The sequence below is a fragment of the Chanos chanos genome, chromosome 15 (genome assembly GCF_902362185.1).
Source record: "Chanos chanos chromosome 15, fChaCha1.1, whole genome shotgun sequence".
NCBI classification, from domain to species: Eukaryota; Metazoa; Chordata; class Actinopteri; order Gonorynchiformes; family Chanidae; genus Chanos; species Chanos chanos.
Window position 1 is genome coordinate 8517266 of NC_044509.1, and position 25279 is coordinate 8542544.

The 25279-nt window shown below is 41.9% G+C and overlaps 1 protein-coding gene across 2 annotated transcripts; it reads right to left on the reverse strand.

Moving 5' to 3' along the window:
• Positions 1 to 928: 928 nt before the first annotated feature.
• LOC115828400 (protocadherin alpha-C2-like) lies at positions 929 to 14496 on the reverse strand. Of its 2 annotated transcripts, none has more exons than XM_030792377.1 (4): positions 11983 to 14496; positions 9441 to 9499; positions 5787 to 5872; positions 929 to 1239 (listed from the first exon to the last, which is right to left on the reverse strand). In XM_030792377.1, the coding sequence occupies exons 1-4, from the start codon at positions 14494 to 14496 to the stop codon at positions 929 to 931; spliced, it is 2970 nt and encodes a 989-aa protein (XP_030648237.1). The 2 variants fall into 2 exon arrangements, with proteins under 2 accessions (XP_030648237.1, XP_030648238.1); XM_030792378.1 differs by having other exon boundaries at positions 11968 to 14496.
• Between the last annotated feature and the right edge of the window lie 10783 nt (positions 14497 to 25279).

The following is a 25279-nucleotide window of genomic DNA, read 5'->3' on the forward strand; positions in this document are numbered from 1 at the left end:
TGTGCTGTTGCAGCACACAAAGAATACAGAGTCTCTCTACTCTTTAATTTCCAGGTGTGCTCCTCCAGGACAGCAGGGGGCAACATTATATTTGTGTATTCCATGTATTCAGCAGTGATTGGTCCAACTATTGGTCTTCTGTGCACACTGCTGCTATCACTCAACCTCACTGTCTGAAAACATGTTATTTTTTTTTCCCACTGAATGTTTTCACAGATTTTTCTCAGAGAAAAAAACCTCCCATGCACATCTTTCCATGAAGTTCATGAAGTTTTGTCTGGATTTCTCTCTTTTTATTCACAGAACTTTCTTTCTTTCTATGTCTTTTCCCCCCCAGAGAGCATAAAAGGATTTCTGGGAAGTTACTTGTGGCCAAATCAATCTCCTTCCCTGACCCTGTCAGGCAAGGTATCTTAAAACATGAAGTTGTGGGCTGAAAGATGGAGGGAGAATCCACTTATTTCAAGAAAGAGGTATCAGTGACATTAATTCAACAGGACAGGCAAACAAAAATGCTTACGTAGTCATGGTTCAGTTGGAGTTTAACCAGTGTATTGCAGACTGGACCTCATCAGTCCTATTTGGAATGTGGTTAATCTTTGCCAGACTGCTAGAGAGAGAGAGAGAGTACTGTATATGGCTTGAGGTGTCCTCACTCTCAAAGGTGGATAATATTTACAGGGGTTAATTTGAGTCAAATCTGGAAGCCAAGGTAGTCAACAGGTATGTGCCTCATTTGTGTGGGATTTTTGTTTTCGGGGTGTAGTGCTTCCTTTGATCAAGACAAGGCAAGGTACTCTAATAAACCTTACCATGCAGTAATCAGTCCCTAAAAAGCCCCCCTTTTATAGTTTCCTCTTATTTGGCATTTATTCTCTTCCACTGCCTTTTGAACTTTAGTCTTTAGCTGTTTTAAGACCATCCTCTTCTAGTCCTCTCCATCTTCTTTTTCTTTCTCTTTCTTGTCCTTTTTCTCCTTCTTCTTCTTTTTCTTCTTCTTAGACTCCTCTTTCTTGCCGAAAGTAATGAACTCGCCTTTGTCATCCGCTACGCCTGGCTCCTGGCGGATGGAGATGATGGCGGGGGAGCCCGGGATGATGAACGCTTCGGGGGGGATTTCGCCCGGTTTCAGGGCTTGAGGGGGGCCGTAGCCTGGCCCAGGCCCGTAGCGGAAACTCCAGCTGTTACTATTGATGCCAGCCCCAACAGGAGGAGACAGTTCACCTCCTCCTTCCCCATCTGAGAGTGAGAGAAAAAGAGAATGTGGGAAGGGAGGCAAATCAATTATTAAATTTACCTGCATGCAAGTCTTACAGTCACTCTCATCTGTAGTCTGCAAATGCAGCATAGTTCATGAAAGAAGGAACACCGAGAGAGCCTGAGGCACCGCATCAGAAATGTTCAGTGAAGGGAAACTCCTGGAAGCGGGCACTTATCAAACAGAGGAGAAGACGGGAACAAGTAAGGTCGCATCAGGGAAAAACCTGACTTTTAAAAGCCCAGGGCTTGTAAGGTTTTAGAAAGCTAGGAAACAACAAGTCGAGTTAGTCTGAAGATTATGCTAATCTCATCGGCAGGGTACACAAACCCTCAACAGGGCATGCATTACTGCGGAGAGTACAGAAAGTACATTTTCAAAATGCTTGTTTTTTTTTTGTTGTTGTTGTTTGTGTGTGTGTGTGTGTGTGTGTGTGTGCGGGTGCGCGTGCAGGTGGGTGGATGTGTGTGTGGGTGTGTGTGTGTTAGTGAGGTTCAGCTATCCTCTCAACACCAGTTTCTCCATTCTCTGACCTACTTTCTGAACCGCATTTTATTTACTCTAAATCAAACTCTAGCTCTCAAAAGACATTCTGTCTATTTTTTGTCTGTAGGTTAATTCTGAAAGTGCTGCAGTGCTTATTTTTATTTGTGCATGGTCTATCCGAGATTATACTGGTATAGTCTGGTTGGGATTATGCCAAAACCCCAAAAATGTATCAGCACAGGTCTGCATGTGTGTGTGTGTGTGTGTGTGTGCGTGTGTGTGTGTGTGCGTGTGTGTGCATGTGTGTGTGTGTTTGTGTGTGTGTGTGTGTGTGTGTGTGTGTCTGTGTGTGTTTGTGTGTCAGAGAGAGAGAAAGAGAGTACACTCACCTATAGCCTTACATCATGTAACACATTACAACTCTTACTACATATATTTTCACCACCTCTCGTATTTCACATGACAGCCACAGTGTATTAACAGATGGCAGTCAGTGAGAGGGCTTTTATTGGAATAGACACACAAACACACAGACACACATACACACACACAAACACGCTCAAGCACTCTGCACACTCCCTCGGGCTTGACGGATCTAATTTGGCTGAAAAGGTCAGATATGAAAGTATAGAGTCTTACCGTTTATCCCGAGTAAGGCCAAATGAAAACTGTCCCTGGTGAGAGAGTGGTGCAGAGAAGACTCATGTGCTAAGGATTTAGTCACTCCTCACTTCATTTCCCCTGGCCTGCACTGATTATCATAATGTGTGTGTGTGAGTGAGTGCGTGCGTGTGTGTGTGTGTCTGTGTGTGTGTGTGTGTGTGTGTGTGTGTGTGTCTGTGTGTCTGTGTGCTTGCGTGCCTTTGTGCATTTGTGTGCTGCCGGGACAGGAGTGAGTTTATGTTAGAGATAGAAATATGGAGTGATGACATCTTATTTAAAATTATTTAAAGAGATTTGTGATGACTTTGTTTTGGTTTTCTTTCCTCCCTCGGTTTGTCCTAATTACCGATTGCACACTGGTCAATCAAAGAGTCAGGCTACATCAGTGTACAACAATAGCATAAAAAAGGAACACCAGAGTCAAAAATCCATCAAAATCCTTTTGGATGAATAACATCAATCACTATAGCCCAACAATGTACATCTGTCTCCTAAACTCTACTAAACACTCCGCTCTGCTCAAGAGCTTTACCTTTATGACAACCGATCTTGATATGTCTCCCTGTTTGACTTTGTTTCATGTTGATATGTCTCCCTGTTTGACTTTGTTTCATGTTGATATTTCTCCCTGTTTGACTTTGTTTCATGTTCTATTTTCCCCACTGTCTTTCTTTTGTTTCATTTTTCTTTCATGCTCTCTCTCTCTCTCTCTCTCTCTCTCTGTCTCTCTCTCACTCTGTTCTTCCGGAATTTGATGTGAATATGTTCTTCAGTCTCTCCTGAGAGTAAGGTATAAGACATTTATGTAACTGTTAATAGTCTGCTGGTTGTTCTGTAAAGGTACAGAGACCCTGTATTTTATTTAGGTCGAGAAAAACTCACACATGTATCACTAGATTCTCACACTCTCTACAAAAAGAGCTGCTTACAATACAGTTTCCACTACTCCCAGTAAGGAGGTTACCATGACACCCAGATGTCTAAGATGTTTCCTTTTTTTTTCTGTAAGTGATTCTAGTCTCATTTTAGCAGCACATGTCCTATATTCTCCAACCATCTTTCCATTAATACATCTGCAGTTGTATGACCTACACACATGGACTGAATCTGTTTAACAGTACTGCATGGGACCACTTAGTGAAACACACCTATGTCTCACGTCTGTGCATTTTTGTATGTGTGTGTGTGTGTGTGTGCACGTGCGTGTGTGTGTGTGTGTGCACGCATGTGCCAGTGCACACTTATGGGCAAACTACACGAAGGTCACATTGACCTAGCTCTATATATTTCATTTAGCCCCCTGACCATCTTTTCATATCTACCTTTGTTTCTCATTCTCACTCTGTATCTACCTTGCTCACTCTTCCATTCTGTGCATGAATGGTTACCATAGAAACTGCCTCCCCCATTTCTGCTCGCCCACACCCTGCTAATGGAGGATGGTGCTGTTGCTTCTGCAGCAGCAATCTCTCAGAGTTCAGCGCTGTTGCTTAGCAACAAGTCACACAGTGTTCCCTAGCAACAGGACCACCGCAGGGGCCTGCCAATCGCGAACCTCTGTGCTTCTCCAACCCCCCACATCCTCTTTTTCTCACTCACTCCATCCCACATGTTCCTCTTTCTGAATCTCCTGCCCCTGAAATGACTGCCAGTATGCTACACTTTTTTTTCCCCTCTCTCAGTCATTTCAGTTTGATTTCTCTATTGCTCCATTGTTCCCTTCCCTCTTTGTCCTTGTATTTCCTCTTTTCTGATCAGTGTTTGTGTCTATAGCATTAATATTATATTCCATCTAAAGTACACAAAGCTTATACAGACAATGTGTTTCTGCAGTCGGTCAGTTCTAGCTCTGTAACTCTCATTGTGTCCTCTATAGGAAAGAGATACTGGTGTATGAATGTATTGAATTCTGTCCAAGCACAGAGTGGTAATGCACCATCCGCTCCAAAATCCTCTGCAACCAGGTAAAAGAAAATCAATGGGTCTCTTTCTTAGTCTCTCTGTGTCTTTCTCTCCTCTGTCGCTGTAGTCAAGCAATGCCAAGACTGTCGACGCCTCCATCATACACCACCCTGGAGGCCCACAGCATCCCTCTAATTCCTCTAATGGGACAGAAGATCAATTCCCTTACTGTTTGACTTAATACATGAGGGGATGCTTACAGTAAACACAAACAGCCTCCAGACTCAATAACTAAACCTCAGAACGTAACCATACCACCAAACTGTTCTGTTAGGAAGAAAACTGTCTGCTCTCTATGTCTCTATACTTAATAAAGGCCTCCTAAAATTCTCCACCTTGAAAATGGCTTCATTAATTTAACACGGTTACAAGACTCAAGTGGATTTAATGGCTTGCCCTCATTCCATCAGTCTATTTGACACAGGGTGTGGATCAACCTTGACACGTCTGTGAACAAATGGCCATATAAACTGAAGCACTGAAGCTTGTGATGAGGGCATGACACTCCTTGTCAGTGAACCAATCGGAGGACACGACATTGACTGTAAATAAATCAACTGGACAGAACCATTCTGGCCCAAGAAATAGCCAAAAACAAGAAATGATGCAGGTGCTTTGCTGTCAGACGACTGAAATGAATTAGGCGAGCAGCCACAAAGAAAACCAATGCGCTTAATCAATAGACGCAGGCAAAGAAAGAAATAATGAATAGGCTACGTACTGAAAGTCCATAAGATACTTTTCATATGAGGATGCAGGCTCTCACATCTCTGTTTCACATCTCTGACTCTTCTCCTCTACATGATTCATTCTGATCAGCTTTTGATAGACAGACACAAATCCCCGTTTTTTGGGATCAGACCCCCACGCTGTTCCAGCCAACTGTGGTCTTACAATGACACGCTGGTGAGGATTCTCAATGATCAACGATAAGGTTCTCACTTTGGGTCTTATTCTCAAAGGGAAATATCCTAAAATAGAGACAGAACAGAGACAGAACAGAGACCCCCCCCCCACCCTCCCACCCCCCTGCTCTTATCTCCCCGGGCTTTCTTGTACCCCACAGAGACAGGTGTGCTCACTGCCTCTATCAGTTTCCATTTCTGGTAAATCTGAGTGTAACCGGCTTTCCAATCAGATATGATTATAAACCAGGCTGTTTGGGTGGATTTGGGGCAGATTGTATAAGTTTGATCAGAACAGTCTGGGGATTATCATACGTAATCGTAATAGCTGTGTAGGCCTGTTCAGCTATGAGAAACACAGAGAAAAGACTACAAAGAAAAAGAGAGAGAAAAAAATGACAGGTCCATATCTTAACCTGTGGTTCACAGAACATGTTGAAGTGTTGTTGACATGCAGTATCCTAGAGAGTGGGTCTCAACTGACCATGCAAAAAAAAGACTCAGGTTCCTACCTGCAGCACTGGAGACAGTGGGCCAGTTCTGGACCAGCATTCCCTGGGCCCCCTGCATCACTGAAGACTCTTCCACTTGGACTGAACTGAAACACACAACTCACAAAATCAACCATATTGCATAAGGGAGTGATGGGTAACTGTACTAACCATTAAGAACCTGTATATGTGTAAGTTTGTATCTCTATACAGGGTTGAACAATTCTTTGACAGTAAGCAATGACAATAAAACTGGCCGTGTGGGTGTGCGTACGTGTGTGTGTGTGTGTGTGTGTGGGTCTGTGTCTGTGTCTATGTATGCATGTGTTTGTGTGTTTGTGTGTGCACTTGGACATGTCAAGGTGTATGTTGGAAAGTCTGGAGTCTGATGTGTCCCTGCAATCTCTGAGCTGACACTGGAACTTGCCCTGGGACAATACCGTCGTTTTTTTTAGCGCTTCAACTCCTATCAGATGTGTTGACTGAGAAGCACAATGACAGAGAAAACATCTAACAGACACAGAGAAAGGGGGACAGGAAAGGGAGATTAATAGGAAGATGGTGAAACTACGGGAAATTAAAGAGCTGCAACCAAATGTGGATAACATCACATTCTGTTCCTATTACTACATGGAAAGTATTTACATTGCACAACATCGCAATAATATCTCTGTTTGTTTCTCTCTCTCTCTCTCTCTCTCTGCTCCAGCCTCCCTTCTTTCTTCCAGTACGACATAGTAAGTTATTAACATGTTTTCAATTTCCGTTTGAAAAAGATAACAAGAACAATAAATAAACACCATTAAATCACACAATCTACAGCAATAACCTTTAGTTCTAAAACAAGTGTGATAAGTATATCTCTATATCAAACACTAGCGAACACAAAGCCTCCATCAATTCACTGAATGTAATTGATTACAGGAGGCGGGTGAAACAAAGATAAACTGAGGAGTCGGAGCCAAATGTGGAAAAGATCACATTCTGCTCCTTTTTCTACATGGAAAGTATTTACATTGCGCGATATCACAATGCTCTCTATCTCTCTTTCTCTGTCTCTCTCTTTTTGTCCCTCCCTCCCTCTCCCTGTCTTTCTCTCTTTGTCCCTCCCTCTCTCTCTCTCCCTCTCTGTTCCCACCTCCCCTATTTCTTCCGGTACTACACAGCAAGTTACTACTTTATGCTTTCTTTTGCTGCATACATGTTTTTTTTCATTTCAGTTTAAAAAGTAACAAAAACAGCAAATAAATAGCATTTTTTTTTTAAAGTCACATGATCTACAGCAATAACCTTCAGTTCTAAAACTAGTATAATCCTTATCACTATAGCAACCACTATCAAACAGACAGCCTCCATGAATTCACTGACTGCAATTCACCATTGTTTTCCCATATATCCATTATGAATGTACAGCATGTGGAGCTCTGAGCAGAACACAGTATTGTAGGACATCTGCAATGCAGCACAGGGTGTGTCCACCTCTCCAAAGCTCTAAAGCAACACCTCTAAATCAACTCTGAGGACAACTCTGTGTGTGTGTGTGTGTGCGTGTGTGTGTGTGTTTGAGAGAGAGAGAGAGAGAGAGAGAGAGAGAGAGAGAGAGAGAGAGAGAGAGAGAGAGAGAGTCAGTTTGATAGATCTCTGTAATACTGTTAGAACTGAAAAGTAACTTGTGTTTCTGCAGCAGAGTAAATCAGAGTGTGTTCCTGAGGTACACACAGGGAAACTCAGACTCATCCAATCAGACGTGTGGAGCAGAGCAGGTAATCCCCAGAGCAGCCAGTAAAAGCCTGCTAGACTACAGAGGCAAGAGATTTTTGGATTCGTTTCAGTGGAGAGTGGTGAGCAGTGTGTGTGTCTGTGTGTGTGTGTGTGTGTGTGTGTGTGTGTGTGTGCGTGCTGGGATAGGGGAATAAGTGGGCAACTGTCTTAACCCTTGCAACAGAGGGTCATGGATAATGAAAATTAATTATTAATGGAAATATGAATCAAAGGACGGTGATAAACCCCATTAGCCTCCACTAAAAAAAAAAAAGAAAAAAAACCCACATTCACTAATTTACTGTATCGACATGCTTTCCCATTATTCACTTTTTCAGTGAATCCACGTATTCGTGTTTTAAGATCATAATTGATGGACTGTCTCCCGTTAAGTGGTAAATAATGGTTTTCATGGAAAATTTTGCCACTTTGATATCCTCTAACCCTGCACTCTGCGCTATCACTAATGATAAGTACAATGTTTACCACTCTAGCACAATAAGTAGAGAATCCTCTGTTCTTTTGACACAGGGTGTGTTTTCACTTCATGTGTGTGTTTTTGTGTCTGTGAGGGGAAGAGAGAGAGGGAGCGTGAGGTAATTAAAAATTCATTCATAGACTGTTGTAGAATGCACCCTGGTTCATGGTAAAACAAATACAGCATGTAAGAGGGACCTTATTTTCAGACTGTGAGATTTTTTAAACATCTTATTTTGAATCAAGAGAAACTATTTTTGAATACCCTGTCTGAATTTGAATGTGCATAAATATAATAAGAGAATAATCACATTCATGAGAACATGGGTTACTCACACATGAAAGTGAGAGAGAGAGCGAGAGAGAGAGAGAGAGAGAGAGAGAGAGAGTGTGTGTGTGTGTGAATGCACATCGACAATGTGAGAGCTCAGAGTCAGTTCATCAGCTCACTTGTCCTTCATAGTCTGTGCTGAAGGACTGTGTATCTGTGGGGACTTGCACTCAGAATGCTGATGACCTATATCCACTGGGTCATACTACAGAGAGCCAGGCTGCCGGAGGGGGGCCGTTTTCTGCCACATAACCCCTCTTTTTGGCGCATGTGTGTGTGTCTGTGTGTGTGTGTGTGTGTTTGGAGGGGAGGCAATGTTGATGAAGACAGAAAGAGCACAGCTGGCCCAGAGAGAACAGAACGAGGGGTCACATAGATGTTAAGGAGTGACTGGTGGTAATTCCATCCGCTGCTCTTATCCCCGGAGCCGTAGCCAGTTCCCCAATTTGTCAAAAGCTCAATCTCATCATCATTTTCAAGACAAACATGTTCTCTCTAGGACTGCATAACCGAGTGGGTCTTTTTTTTTAATACTTTTTTAGAAAAGTCAACAAAAAGAAGTAACATATTTTCGCTTTTAAAAATTAAACTACAGCATGACTACCTTTGGAAATCTCAGTACATTGCGCTTTGCACATATGGGTGGAAATGGGAATATCATGAGGGGAAAAAAAGAAAACATTACTTTTAGACTTAATTTAGACATTTTAATTTAGCTCTGATTATTTGCTAGATTTAGTCCACTGTATTTGTGTGTGTGTGTGTGTGTGTGTGTGTGTGTGTGTGTGTGTGTGTGTGTGTGTGTGTGTGTGAGTGTGTGTGTGTAATGTGCAAAGGTGGTTCTGTGCAACACATCTCTACGTCATAATAAAGAGCAAAATACAGAATCATTTCTGAAGAATAAATGGTAAAAATATTATGAAACAGATGTCCATATGTGAAAAAGGACCGTTAGCTATAAGCATCTAAGACCATAAAAAGGACAAGACAAGCAGCTGTGAAGAATAATTTAATATGATACACAAAAATGTTATATTTCAAACCCAGTGTAATCTACACTAATGATGTGAAGTTTAAAACAGTTTTAGGAGAGAGAAAGTGCTTACCTCTGCACCCCTGCCCTCAAAGAAGCAGAGTATCGCCAGTCAGCATTTGGACCCTTGGGCTGGTGAGAATGATAGAGAGAGCAAGCAAGCGAATGAGTGAGAGAGAGAGAGAGAGAGAGAGAAAGAGAGAGAGAGAGAGAGAGAGAGAGTATGTGTGTGTGAGAGGGGGGGGCAGAGAGAGGGGGAGAGAGAGGAGGTTAGATAGAGCCTCATTAATAAATCATGGTACTCTCTGCAAGTCTCTGCCCTGAATTCTAATATGAGCTGTGCTGCCAGAGAGACACAGACCAAAGCCACTGAGGGCCAGAGCTCTGAGGTGTGTGTGTGTGTGTGTGTGTGTGTGTGTGTATTAATGATGTAAATCTGCTGTAGTTGATTTGAGCTATGGAGACCTTCTGAGTTCATGGAGGAGCTGGAGGCAGCCTTAAAGAATTACTGCCACATCAGTCACCCAGCAGATGGGCTTTCTGGGTAATCAAATCAGCAAGAGCCACCATTTTCACAACATCCATCCAATATTGTCAGAATATCAGGATATTAGGTGACCTCACTGTTTGAAAGTGTTCACAGACATCCTAATCATATATACCAGCGACCTAAACATATAGGACCAATGTGGAAGAATTAAAACCCTAAATAATCCACAAAAATGAGGGGATAATATTTTAACAGACATTAGACTTAGTGGTAAGCATCATTAATGAAATCATAAGGAAAGCATCATACAAGGAGAACATCTGATCTTGGGAAACTGATACAAAACCATCCTCCACCATCACAACCGCAGCAAACAAAAATCAATTCAAGTTCTGGAAACAAGACAATGATTCACTCGGAAATCCGACACACAAGTCCTTTCCAGAGGTCTTATTCAACAAGGACATCAGATGGTCATATCATCCCTCTTTGTTAAAAAGTAATTAGGATAATGAACAATATTAGGCTCACTGTCTATAGATAGAACAGAGAGAGAGAGAGAGAGAGAGAGAGAGCATCAAAGTCACATGAAACATATGTTAGCAAAGTAAAGCATCAAGCAAAACATAGAGATTATTTGAACTACTGGTAATGACAACAAGGGAAAGCAACAGCAACAGGGAGAAGCTGAGAGGGACCCACAACGAGTCCATCTTTTTTTTAATTTGTCCTAGTAATAACTGGGTTGGGGAGCACGTGATAGGATTAGGTATTAGTGAGTGCCCCAGATAAATTGGGTAAATAATGCTCTTTAATCAGGTGAATTCACAAGGGGTGGACGTGAACACAGAGAGACAGTCCCAGAGAATCTAATTTGCAGGGCTGGGAAACAGAGGCTGAAGGTTAATTTCATTGCAGACATGCTTATCTCAGACAGACGGCTTCTGTTCCTATTGCTCCGGCATTGCAGACCGATTGTGTGTCAATGACAGCTGAAAAGCCTTGAGGCTGCTCAGTGCCTCCTCTTGCTTACAACTCATCACTGTTGACACATACTGACGATGACAAGACCACACCCTATACAAACTGACCCCCTAGCTCTCTTCCCTCTGGTCCAAATTAAGGGCAGACATGCCAACAGACATCGTAATGCCTTTAAGGCAACCAAAAGAAGCATCCCATTTCTCTGCTTGTTAACACATGGCAAGTGCTGCACACAGGCATTCAGATTTAAAAAAAAAATTGTTCTAAAACTAAACACATTACAAAAATTCCATCGTGTTGAGCTCTACAGTTCCCTTTGTCCAGGAAGGTTCTTCATCTACTTAAGCCTCCATTTTAGTAAATGAGGTCAACCCTAGTACAGCTCTGCTACTGAAGGCTACCAGAGAACTGATAAGTACCAGAGGTTAAAGTGTAAACAGACAAACACATACACATGTAGAGGCAAATACTCAATGACTGTCTCCTATTAACTCTTAAGCTTAATTTATGAAGATATGAGAACAGGTTGAAGAAATATCATGGAACATGAAAATGAGGAAAAAGAATTACAAAACTGACAAAAACAGGGCGGCATCCAATGCAAAATTTACAGAATCACTGACACAGAGAGAGACAAATATAGAGGACCGTGGAGACGTTACGGACTGAAATACACCTAGACAGGACCTGCGTGCCAGTGGGACAGGCAACGAGATCTGCACAGTGGAGAAATTTGATGACAGCCTCAAATGAAGAAGCAAATCCCTGTATCATCAGAAATGAGGCAGGGCTCCATAAAGTCTCAGCGTTTGACATTAATTTGTACTGAGTGCAGAAAAGCAGTGTAAAAGAACGACACAGAGGAACTGGGAAAGAACAAGGTCAAACACCCACACAAGGCTCTGTCTGAACTTGTGCTATGACGGTTATCACACATAAATGCTATGGTATTATTTTCTAACATGCAATAAACTAACTGGAAAATATACCTGTATTATGGTCTGGTAACCAAGACAAAGGCTTTTCAAACACACAATAGGTACCACAAAAAAAACCGAAAAAAACAAAAACAACTGCCAATACTTTCTCCAGATGGAAATAATTGATGTGGCTGACAGACAGACACTGAGGTGGGACACACCTGGAGGGCTGCATCCGGCATGCTGAGTCTCCGTACGAAGCCGCTCCCACCTGTGAAGAAGCGTTCAGAGCCCCAGGTTCCGCTGATGGGCCGGCCTGTGTTGTAGAACATGAAGGTGTCGCTACCAGATGTGGCGGTCAGACAGGTCTTGTAGCAGTACGTTTTGGTCAGAGAGCCGTTGCCCCGCACCTCGATGTAATGAGGCTCAACCTTGAGGTCACGGCGTAGAACCACGTTGTTATTAGGTTGCGACCCTCCACCACCACCACCACCTCCCCCACCCCCTGAGCCACTTTCTGGGGGGGTCTTCTGTGACACGCAACATGGAGAACAGGAGCCAGGCTGGGTGCAGTAGGCATGACATCGCACGATGGCCAACACCACAACTGTCACCAGGAACACAAAGGTTGTGGCAGTCAAAGCCACAATCAGATACAATGTAACATTAGAGAAGAGCAGAGTGCTGTGTGGTCGAATGATCTTCTTGGGGTCAGGTGTCACTTTGGGTGGCACTTCCATAACTGCCACGTTGATGGTAGCAGTAGAAGACATCGGGGGCTGTCCATGGTCCTTAACAAGCACGATTAAACTAAAGGAGGTAGAATTGTCCTCTAGAACCCTGCGCGTCGTCCGGACCTCACCTGTGTGCTCGTGAACCTTAAACAGATCCAGGTCAGTGGCCTGATCGAAGACATATACAAGCCAGGCGTTCTGCCCTGCGTCTGCATCATATGCCGCTACCTTAGTAATCAAAGTCCCTGGCTCTGCGTTTTTTAACACCGTCTCCGTGGAGCGTGTGCCGTTGGCCGGAGGGTTTACAATCTCTGGCGCGTGGTCATTCTGATCCATCACGTAGATATACACCGTGGCCACCCGGTTAAGAGGCGGTATGCCCCCGTCCTGAGCTTTGACCTGGAAATGAAACTCCCGAAGGGACTCAAAGTCAAAGGAGCGGAGAGCGTAGGCCACACCTGTGTCAGCTTTGACCGACACGTAGGAGGTGACGGGGATTCCGTGGTTGTTGTCATTCAGGACGGTGTAGGTGATGCGAGCGTTTTCGTTGACATCTGAATCGTGGGCCTTGACTGTGCAGAGCGATGCTCCAGGAGCATTGTTCTCCATCACGTAAACCGTGTAAGATGTCTGCTCAAAACGTGGGGGGTTGTCGTTGACATCAGCCACATCGATCTGGATGGTTTTCTGGGAGGAGAGGGGCGGCGTTCCGCCATCTGTGGCGCTGAGTGTGACATTGTACGCTGCTGTGGTCTCACGATCCAAAAAGGCAGAGGTAACTAATGTGTAATAGTTTCTAAAGGACTTGATTTTGAAGGGTAGACCAGGAGGGATCTCCAGGCTCACCTGCTTGTTTGGACCAGAATCTCGGTCTGTAACGCTGATAAGGGCTACCACAGTGTCGGCACGGGCATCCTCTCGCACAGGACTAGACAGGGAAGAGAGGACAATCTCAGGAACATTGTCGTTCACATCTACTACCTCCACCACCACTTTACAATGCGCAGCGACAGCAGCTGGGCCTTTGTCCATAGCCTGGATGTACATTTCATAAGAGTTGGTATCTTCATAGTCCACGTTGTTTCTGACCCTGATCTCACCAGTGTTGGTATCCATGCTGAACATTTGTCTGACCCTCTCAGGGGTGTAGCTGCTGAAGGAATAAAACACTTCTCCATTTGTGCCCTCATCCAGATCAGTGGCATTAAGCTTAATGACCAGTGTGTCTTTTGGTGAATTTTCCAGTAATTTAACTTTGTACACAGAGCTGTCAAACATGGGAACATTGTCATTGGAATCCAGGACGCGCACATTAATTTTAGTGGTACCTGTCAATGCTGGTGTACCGCCGTCTGCCGCTGTCAGGATTAACTGATGATAAGGCGTCTGTTCGCGATCCAGTGGCTTCTTTAGCACGAGCTCGACGTGCTTGGTATTTAAAGAGGGTTTGTTGGAGTCAAGCGCAAAATGTTCGTTCGGGCTAAGTCGATACAGTCGAACAGAGTTAGACCCCAAGTCTGGATCCTGTGCGTGTTCGATAGGGAAACGAGACCCCGGCAAAGCCGATTCTGTAATTTCCAACTGATATTCGTCTCTGGGGAACTGCGGGGTATTGTCATTCGCGTCCGTTATCTCCACCTCGACGTTGTGCACTTCTAAGGGATTTTCAACGAGCACCTCAAAATTCAAAAGGCAGGTGCTACTGACATCACACAAGCTCTCACGGTCGATTCTCTCATTGACAAATAATTTTCCATTCTTGGGGTTGACATCCACGTACCGTTTCCCATTGCTAGAGGTTACTTTAATTCTTCGGGTGGAGAGCTTTCGAATATCCAAACCCAAATTCTGTACAAGGTCCCCTACGATTGCCCCAGTTTCCAGTTCTTCCGGGATAGAAAAGCGTATTTGTCCAAATGCAAGGCCACAAAATAACAAAAATACCAAAAGAGAAAGAGGCACATTTTGTTCTCTGCAGTTACATATCCCTGCAACAGCCATCGCAAGATCATAGGATCCGCAGACGGATTAAAAACAGTTTTCCGCCTTTTTTATCTCGCAGTATCTCACCTCCCACCACAGCATTAAAGTGGGATAATTGATCTTCCATCTATGTGCAAAGTGACCAGGCAAGCAATAGCATTGTAACTGTGAACAGATAATTCACAGGTGTATCCATGTTTCCTTTGTCCGCTCTGCCTTTTTTTTCTTATGCGCGCCGCTGACGGGTGTGTTTCCTTGCCACTGGTACTGCATATCTCGCAGTCGCGCGCTCTCTCTCTCTCGCTCGCTCTCTCTCTCTCTCTCTCGCTCTTTCGCTCTCTCTCTCTCTCTCTCTGTCGGCACTGTTCCCCTCCCGCCCATTCCATTTCACCCCTTCTCTGCACTCCCTTCAGTGCTATGCGCGATGTGTCGGTGCAGAGCAGCGGGGGGAGGGGCTGCTGGCTCAAATAAGCCTGGCTGCATTTCAGCACCTCAAGGAAAAAAAAAAAAAAAAACGGGACTTCATGGAGACGAACGAAAAGCTCCTCCTTATAATATTCTTATAAGGACACTGACAAATATTGTGCAATTGCAAAACTGTGCAGTCACACAATGTTTTCAACAAACAAGCATGCTTATTGCGTAAATGTTTGTATGCACGAAAAGTTCTGTAAATATTTTTTTTACGGTCAATATTTGCTGTCCCCAGTGAGGTCTCTGTTCATTATTAAAGGATTTAATGTTCATCACTCGATGTGAAGCAGTAAATTAAAAACAGTTTTCTAAAACAAGACCCTTCAGCCTCTCCTGTTTTGCAATTCCTGTTGTTTAATGATGTGAACATGGTTTACGGCATACCTGAGGTCCCATTAGGTCTCTAAAGCTTTAAACTTTGGCCTGTTCCTCGACAAATAAGCTGCAGTGCACTGCTGATGCCAGTTACATGTAGCAGTTCAACAAATGCAGCTTTCTCACTACAAAATGATCACTCTCTGCTAACCACAGTATGACAGGCTAAAAAGCAGTCACTTCACAAAAAATAAGATAATATCCTCTTCCCTTTCCTCTTCTTCTCTTCTTCTTCTTTTCTTCTTCTTCTTCATCGTCTTCTTCTCCTCTTCTTTCATCACCATCATCATCATCATGTCAGTGCTTTGACTTCAAACACATCAGGTCATTTGGGTGTGAATGCCCAAGGCACATTCGCTGTGCATCAGTCAGCATGGACCGCAGTAAGTTAATGTGGCAGTTTGAAACTGATGACATAAACTCGAGTCAACTTATACTGACGCATTACATTCAAGGGCCTAAACCTGGCGGATTTGTGTCCATCTGTTTTTATGTGCTTTAAAGAGCAATAAATAAAACTTTTTTTTTTTTTTTAAACTAAGACTGCAATTTAGAACATACACAAAACAGCATATCCCTATCAGTGTACTGTTTTTTTTTTTTTTTTTGTAACTTAATACTTAAATTTCTTCTATGTGTTCTTATCACCATCTGTAATATGCACCGTATGTGCATGGTGCAGCTGATCCTCATTTGAAGATTTTTTTTGACAGGCTGTACTGTAACAAACTCAGTCGATGGGAGTGACAGAGAAATTTGGAGGGATTCCACAGTTTCCTCCTGCTGTGACTTTATGAGGTACTGTTTAGCATTATATTTAAAGTTCCAGCTGATGATTTTAAATGCAGAGTGTCTGAGTCATCTCTGCAGCAGAGTCCCTAGCCCCGAGGGTGTTTGTTAAGGAAAAGCCCTTCAAGCCCTGCTGACATCGGGTAAAAGGAAAAAAGAGAGGGGAAAAAAAAAAAAAAAAACATGCAATAGCAGGCACTTTCGTTAACACATTCAGCACCTGCATTGATGGATCGGTTTTCATCTGAAAGCTATGAATCGAGAAAGATGTGATTCTGAGAGAGGAAAATGAGCTACAGCATTCTGTCAAATGATGAGCATTATGAGCAATATGGTCAACACTGTAGTTTGATGATATCGTTGCATGTTGCCCTCAGGGTGTCATTGACATACCAGCAACAGGGAAACATCTGTGACTGCTGACCAGCAACAACTGTTGATCAGCTACGGAGAAGCACCTGGGTTATGCTTACTTCTGATTTAATTAGGCCTGGTGGCTCAGTCATGTAAAAGCTGCTAATGTATCTCTCCTGTAGACACAGATGACTGGGGTTTTTTTTGCAACAAGCTCTCATGTCATTTTTCTTGAATATATTCAGAGGTAGTGTAGTGATATTCATGCATTTTTGCAAGAATTTGTTTTTTGATATTGCATAAAGATGACCATATGTTCAACACCCGCAAAAGTGAAAGAAGCGTAACCGGTCACACATTTCGACTACAAATGCACTGGTTCATCTTTATCTATTCAAAACTTCACCAACAGATTATCTGAATGTATAGTACTGCACCTGTTATAAATGATTACACAGGTAATGAATGGAGCGAAAGGTCGTCCATTGAATGCCGTTAAGCTTTCAGCAAAGTATAATCACCTTGTGTTCGGAATGTCACTAAGCTTTTAGTAAATCACCTTGATTGCTGGTAACTGCAGACGTAATCCACATAAAAGGTATGTGAACCTCCTAAATAAAGTTAAAGTGAACCACCCACATCATTTCACAGATAACCCAGTGATTTTAAACTTCAACAAGCAATCTTTCAAGAGGAACTGATTCACAATAAAAACTTGAAATGTCAATAAAGTTACTGATATGATAACTAAATGTAACCTGCATTTTTTGAGAGACAAACACAGTCTCACACTGGACTCGAACTTGAGACCTCTTCAAGGAGGCTTACAATAAAAAATCTGCCTCCCTTTTCTACAAAAATGAAGAAATACACATGCACACACAGACAGACACAAACACACACACACACGCACACACACACACACATCACATCATCCTCATAAATTGACCCATTTCTATCCCCACTGTGCAAACTTTCACTAAACTGTGCCAAACAACCATTATTTGCGATAAATTTAGCATCCACTTTGAGCTACATACATAGTCACCAAACTGCAACAAAAACAATACAGGTTAATATGCTTTCACACACACACACACACACACACACACACACATTTTGCATAGTTAACCATGATTGTGCTTAATCTAACAACTGATGTCATAACTGGAGATGAAAAAAAAAAAATCTGCTTTATAAACTATACCACATATTCATACCTCATAATATCTCCAAAACAAAGTGACAAAGCACGCTAAGGCACATCACAAACATATCTCAAGGTCACAGAGAAGTATGACATTGATTGGGATGGACCAAAGAAAGTGATTGGTAATATATGCCGACTCAACACTGCAGCAGAATTTCTAGCTGGTATTCAATGACAGAGGGTCACAAAAGGATCTCTGCCCACATGAAGTTTAAGCAAGAGCTTTAGTTTCTAACTTACTCTACTTTTCATTTGTGCCAGAATTTTCTCTTGTCACTGTGCATGTAGATTATTGTTACTGGAGAGTTTGTTTCCTTACTTCTGTTTTCTACTTTTTTTCTATCAGTTTCTTCAATCTCTGTTAGACTTTTGTTGGATTTTTAACAGTGTCACTCTGCAGCTGGCAGTGATGCACTTGATCATATGAACTCTTATGCAAACTGTGGGAAAACTGGTATGTAGATAAATATTAAAAACTTTTGGTACACTAATTACCATTAAAAGCATGAGCACTATGGTTTTACTATTACCCCTGGCACTGAGTAGACTATTTAGTGGCCCTGTTTTGATTACTATATCCCACATTGCCTTAATACTACCAAATTTCAGTTACTCTATGAGGTATATTAATATTTTATGCAGACTATGTCTTGTTCTGTACTGGAAGACGTCAAGCAAAAATAATAATACCAAACTTTATTTCTACCAAACATGATGTGTGGACCAAAGATTTTATTCACAAACAAATAAAACACCAATAAATGTAACATGAAAAGAATATGTAAATGGATTTAATCATTTAAATGAAAAAAAACAGTATGATTAAAAATATTAGGACAATACTTTTCACCTATGGGTGTGCTCTGCTCATGTGAACAGGGTCACTTGAGAGTGAGCAAAAATAAATCTTCTCCTGGTGCTTTTTCTCTACCGACGGTCCTTCTTTCACCAACTAGAAATAAGCCTGTCCTTAATTACACACTTGAAAATAGAGTTTTTCATCACAATTAAATGAACTCTCGGCCATGTCAATGAGCTACAACAACATCAGTTTGTGTGTAAATCACACTCCACTTGTCTTTACGGTTTTATACACTAAGTAGGTATAGCCTAGATATTAAGGATGGTGTCATGCTATCATAAAGTTGTTGTCTATGGATTTATTACTACTGGATATTAGGGAAAAAATAAGAGTATACAATGACGTGAACTAATCACTTAAAAATGGTTTAAGTGATTAAAAATCTTAGAGGTTCCCAACCTTTTTTTTGTCAGCTGGACTCCTCCAACCCAAATTATTTTCCTCAAGTGGCCCCTTGAGACTTTAACTAATTGGACTTAGTTTGACACTGACGTTTCCATCACAACCTTACAAACCCCCTATTGTGCCACCACATACCCCCAGGGATTTGCAAACCCCCAGTAGCCTATTAGTAATGGATACACTGAGAATGCTTTATGATTCCAGACGTACACTTCTGAATGTTTTTTGCTGTTGTTGTTTTCAATTCATTCATTCATTCGTTTGTTTGTTTTGTAGAAGAAGTGTGAAGAGTTCAGTGATGGCATTCTAGGCATAAAACTATTTGCTATTGCTACTAGAATCTCTGAGCTAACTAATCTGAAGATAATGCCGGTAATGATCAATTTTATGATTCTGTGCAATTCATGCTTTTTGGTAAGGTCAAAGGTATTGTAAGTAGTTATTTGTCCTAATAATATTATATATTTTAGTTGGGCTTTATGCATGCTGATACTGAAAATGAGATAGCTAGTGAGTTGTTTTTCTGAAGTGTTAAGCTAACTGGCCAGGAAATGTAAAATGTGTAGGGCTGGTAGGTGCTTAGTGTGAAAAGGCAGTGAAAAAGGAAGAGTCATCTTCAGTCAGACACACGTGATTGAAATGTTCAGTTTGACTCACTGGCTAACCAGCTGGACTCACGGACAGACCGACCAATTGGACTGTTGGACTCACCAGTTAAACTTACTGATGGACTGATGTACTTTCTGGACCAGCTGGAACCATCTTCACTACTGGTTGACTGATTCCCGTGTTTTTGGTTGAGTTAGGACAGTTGTTATACTTTGTCATAGGACTGCTGGACAATTTTGCTTTTACTATTATTAAAAGTATCATTTGAGACAAATTTGAAATATTGTCTGAAACATTTTCTCTTCTTTATGCTTAATAATACACATTATGACCAATTCAAGTCCTGCATTGTGATTGTTTTACTTTGACGATCTTTTAGATGCTTATTTTACCATATACCCGAGGGGGGGAAATGAGCAGTACTCATACATTGTTCAGTTATCATTTTCTATTTCCACTGTGTTGTATCTGTATTGTGTTCAAACTCTCTTAACCTCAGGCAGAGTTGTTGACATTTAAAACCATTGTTATCCTTAACTTTATTTGTGTGGTGCAAATTGTGATACATGCACATTTTAAATGAGTCACTTCTGCTGCTGCTGCATACAGTCAAGATGAATCTCTGTTGAAAGCTAACTGACAGTCTAAAGAGAAAGTGATGGCGTTCTTCTAAAGGTTTAGTGACAACCAACAGACACGCTTGTTCTTTATTCATTAAATTGAATTCTGATTTGTAATGAGCGTATTATTATTAATGCTGGTAATCTTTTGGTGAGCTCATGGGTATGTAAAATGAACTGGTAGCCTATGTATAGTTGACATTCATGACCAAGAACTGGATTATTACAAAAATGCATGAAGGTTATGACACCTTTGAATAAATTCAGGGAAAATGAAACAAAATCTAATCAGCACTTGCTACAGAACTGATACATCACCAAATGTTGCAAGATTCTGAGCACTCAATCATAGTGACTAAAAATAGCCCCTTTTACACTGTGGGCTCTCAGCCCTGGAACATAAGCCAAGGAACTTTCTCCTGGGCTACAAGCACCAGGACTAGAGTTCCTATTGCGTTCACACTATGGGCCATGTAACCAACAGCAAAATTCACAACCATAGAGACACAATGGACTGATAAACAAAACATTGCTAACAACAGCTAACAAAAAACTGGAGCCAAACACTGTCTTCCTCCTTGTTATTACGGTGCTACATTATGTAAGCATAACTCATCGCATACAAGATGAAGCCACCGCATTAAAACTAAGAAGACAGCGTATCGCATATGAACTGCTACTAAGAAAGATAAGGAAAGTCCGTAGACTCAGGCAAATGGTATGCATAATCCATAACTAACTGGCTAACTTCAAACTGATGCTAAATGTTTTCATTACCCCAATTTTCCAATAGCACCATTTTCTCGTATGCTATCCAAAGTTGTCTCCCCCCATTTGCCATGTTTTTGTATTTAATGTAATGTGATATTATCTGTTATGAGCTAGCGTTAGCTAGAGTTAGCTAGAGTTAGATAGTTGCCTCTTTCTAGAAAGTGTAAACCATTCATCATGGTGTGTGAGCTCCAGGTGTTGGACCTCTGGCGCTGACCATTGAGCTGGGCTTGTTGCTAGGGCTTAGGTTCCAGGTTAAGCCCTCTTTAAGCCTAGCCCAATACAGTGTAAATGCTCCCTGGCCCAGGAGCTAAGTTCAAACACCAGGTTTGGCCCACAGCGTAAACGGGGATAATGACTCACTCACAATGGCTAATAACGACTTTACAGATTTACGAGAGCACTGTGCGTGACTGAGTGTGGCAGAGCTGACCCCTCTGCTCAATTTCAAGACTAAGGACCCATAACAGAGGCATCCAAATCAGGGAGGAGGGCACCAGACAGAGCGAACCGAGGCAAAAACAGAGTACTGCAGGCTACTGATGATCTCCTCTCTCTCTCTCTGGCCTGCAGCATCTGACCCTCTATGAACTCCTGCTCCATACAGAGACATACACAGAGAGAAAAAAAAAAAGAGTTCCATTCTCAATGCAAAACAAGCTATCCTACATGCATTTTCAATAAACAACACAGACCGAGATAAAAACAATACTGACAAAATACACATTGAGTTATACTTCCTGCATATCTTTTCTGCAGCTTTGTGTCTGTGTGTAGTCACAAATCAATGACATTTACAGAAGAGTATTTTAGCTAGAGGCACATATCTGGGCCTGGTATAAAATTACCCCAGTCTGACGTAAAATGAAATAGATGTATTCAACCTATTTTCACAGAAAACATGATAAACATGGCTTGTATAGTAAGGAAGGTGTTGAGTCCCATTTGGAATATACAGATGCTTTATTAATTTTAATACTTCTATTTACATTTTTGAGAAACGGGAGTTCTATCCTGATGTACTACAAGTTAGCCTGTGGATTTTTAGTGAAAAGGGAAGTTTTCTAAACTGGAGTTAATCTCTCAACAGAATCTTTGACAAAATCTGTGACCTGCCTCAGCCCCGCGCCTGTGCTTATGTAAGTGTGCTGGATTTTAGCTGAGGTGCACCCATCTGAGAGAGCCAACACAGACAGCCCTGCGACAGCAATGCCCTTAGCAAGGGCAAACAGACAGGGCAAGTCCACTGCAGGCATCACTCATCTCTCTCTCTCTGTCTCTCTGTCTCTCTGTCTCTCTCTCTCTGTCTCTCTCTCTCTCTCTCTCTCTGTCTCTCTCTCTCTCTCTCTCTCTCTCTGTCTTTCTCTCTCTCTCTCTCTCTCTCAGTCTGTCTGTCTTTCTTTCTCTCACTTTCTCCCCCTCTTTTTCTCTCTCTCATGCCCTGTGTTTTTTTTTCCAGATGTGACCTGCATTTCATGCGACTTGGATCACGGCATCAGAACGCTCGACGCTGAGCTCAGGCTTTCTACGGGCTGTTCGGTGAGTAATTGCTGTGCCTGTTGCCTGTTTACATTCCATCAGTGTCTCTCCCACATGTATGACAGCTCTGTTATTATTTACAGCTTCAGGATGCACACTTGCTGTCCCTCGTGCATTGATAGGAGAGTCCACCTGGGTCCTTTCCCCTTGCTAAATCTCCATACTCAGTCACTCAGCCTGCAAGCTTCAGCTCATATATTCAGAGTTCAGCTCAGGGTGAGCAATGACCACAGCGCTGCCAAACCTGTCTCTCCTTTTACGTCTCTTAGTCACTCAACCATGGAAGTCAAATACCCGAGTCCCCCTTTTATCTCCCCTTAGACAAAAACAATATGAGTAATATTGCAGTGCTGCTCTGACGATTTTATTTTAGAAAATAAACAATACTGAGTTGCCCTGCTATGACTTTGTTTTGGACACACACACACACACACACACACACTCACCCACACACACACACACACACACACACACACACACACACACACACACACATACACCCATATGGTGAATATTCAGCAGTGAAATAGACATTGTACACAGAAAGCTAAGAGGATCACATGTCATAAAAATTTCACTGTCGGGATTTTGACAGACAGATTGGAATGTCACATATTCTGTATGTGGACATCCTGGAAAAATACAGACCTCTAGTGGCAAAAAAAGACATAAGACATTTACAGATATAATCCCATACCCTCAGTGAAATCAAATGTTATGAATTTACAACAACAGAGGGCGCCAAAGAGCTGTCCTTAAATATTTTGCGCCACTCGAATCATTCTGCCACCTGCAGCCATACCCAGAAAAAGACCAAGCCCAGAATCTGACCTGATTTTCAGTCAACTCACATACTGCCATGAATCCAGAGCTGGTAACTATTATTGTGCTGCCGTAGCAAGGACTCCCAGTCGCTGAATTATGAATATGAAATTGGAACCTGAGTATTTAATATGTATACATTCCAGTATGTTACAGAATTAAAATGAATGTAATGTAATTCACACACATCCACTTCTCTCATATCATTTCAGTGTAAGAGAATATAGGCTGCCGAAACGACAAAACTATGTTTTTCCCATTATTCAAGGTAAATGTAAGCCTTCATCCCACATGAGCCAATAAAGGACACTATGTTCTCACATTATGGCAGTATAAATGTCCTTAACGATGATGTATATGTAATGATAAATGTATAGTGTGGGGTAAATAAATTGAAGCAAAATGCAGCATTCACAAAATACTCAGAATCATTTTGACATATAATGAATGTGAAAAATATTGTCAAAGAATTGAACTGTTTTCAAAGAATTTGTGAGACTCATTTAAGAAATGTACAGACAGGATGTTGCACAACTACAACTAAAAGTGCAATCCCCATATATGGTTCAAATATTTTTCAGTGTAATGTATATATACACAAATATACAAACGGCTTATAAAAAAGTCATGCTTATATCTTACTTAGACGGACCACTGTGAAAGTCATCCTTAGTAATATACTGCACTAGTTAGGCAATATAATGCTGACAAAATAACCAAATGGATGAAATGATTAAGCACATACATAGAATTTGCATAACAAGAAAGAAAGACTACTGACTTATTCATTTTGAGACTTAAAAATAGAACAAGTTTGAACGCCCTAGGCATAGACCTACAGTCATAAGAGTATCTCCACAGAATCTCAGGAAACTCAGCAGAAGAATCATACACTTTAGGGGGGTGAGAGAATTAATCAGTGCAAGATTTGGAAATCTTGGGAGAATAGATAAAATGGGAGAAACAGAGAGAGCGAGAGAGAGAGAGAGAGAGAGAGAGAGAGAGAGAGAGAGAGAGAGAGCGCTCAGGCAAGCATTTCAGCACAGTAACGCGGCACTTTCTTTTTTTAAGGAGTCAGTGAAACCTCTAGACTCCTCCGTATAATACAGGTGGGATTGGCCAATCCCACCAGCCCAGAGACCCACTGAACTCTAATCCATATATCTCCCACTGCCAGCTGGACAAAGTGGAACCAAGCACTGACACTTTTCACAGAGAACATTATCCACGTCCTCTGTCAAGGACTTGCACAATAAACCATGGAACCGGACCACTGGGAAACACTATGAATGAGAGGCACAGTAAAGCAGTAGAATACTGAGATCCTCTCCCTGTGTCATCCTCATAAATTGACCCATTTCTATCCCCACTGTGCAAACTTTCACTAAACTGTGCCAAACAACCATTATTTGCAATAAATTTAGCATCCACTTTGAGCTACATATATAGTCACCAAACTAAAACAAAAACAAAACCAAGACCACAACAACAACAACAAAAACCTCAAAACAAAAACAAAGCAGGCTAATATGCTTACACACACACAAACAAACACACACACAAACAAACACACTCACACACACACACACGCATGCACACACAAGCCTTTATTCATATCCTAATGGGGACTTCCCATCGACTCCCATTATCCTGTAAGAATACTAGCCTATCCCTAACCGTAACACAGACCTTAATCAGAGAAATGTTTTGACACTTTTAGTTTTATCAATAACAACAAAATAGTTTAGAAAAACCTTGTTCTCTTAGTGGGAACCTGCATTTTGTTTCCCACAAGGCAACTTTGTCAGACTACACTATTTTACTTTCAGTCCCCAGGAAGACATGGTACACACGCACACACGTGCACGCATACACACACACACACACACACACACACACACACACACACACACACACACACACACACACACACTCACACACACACACACACACACACACACACAGACACACACA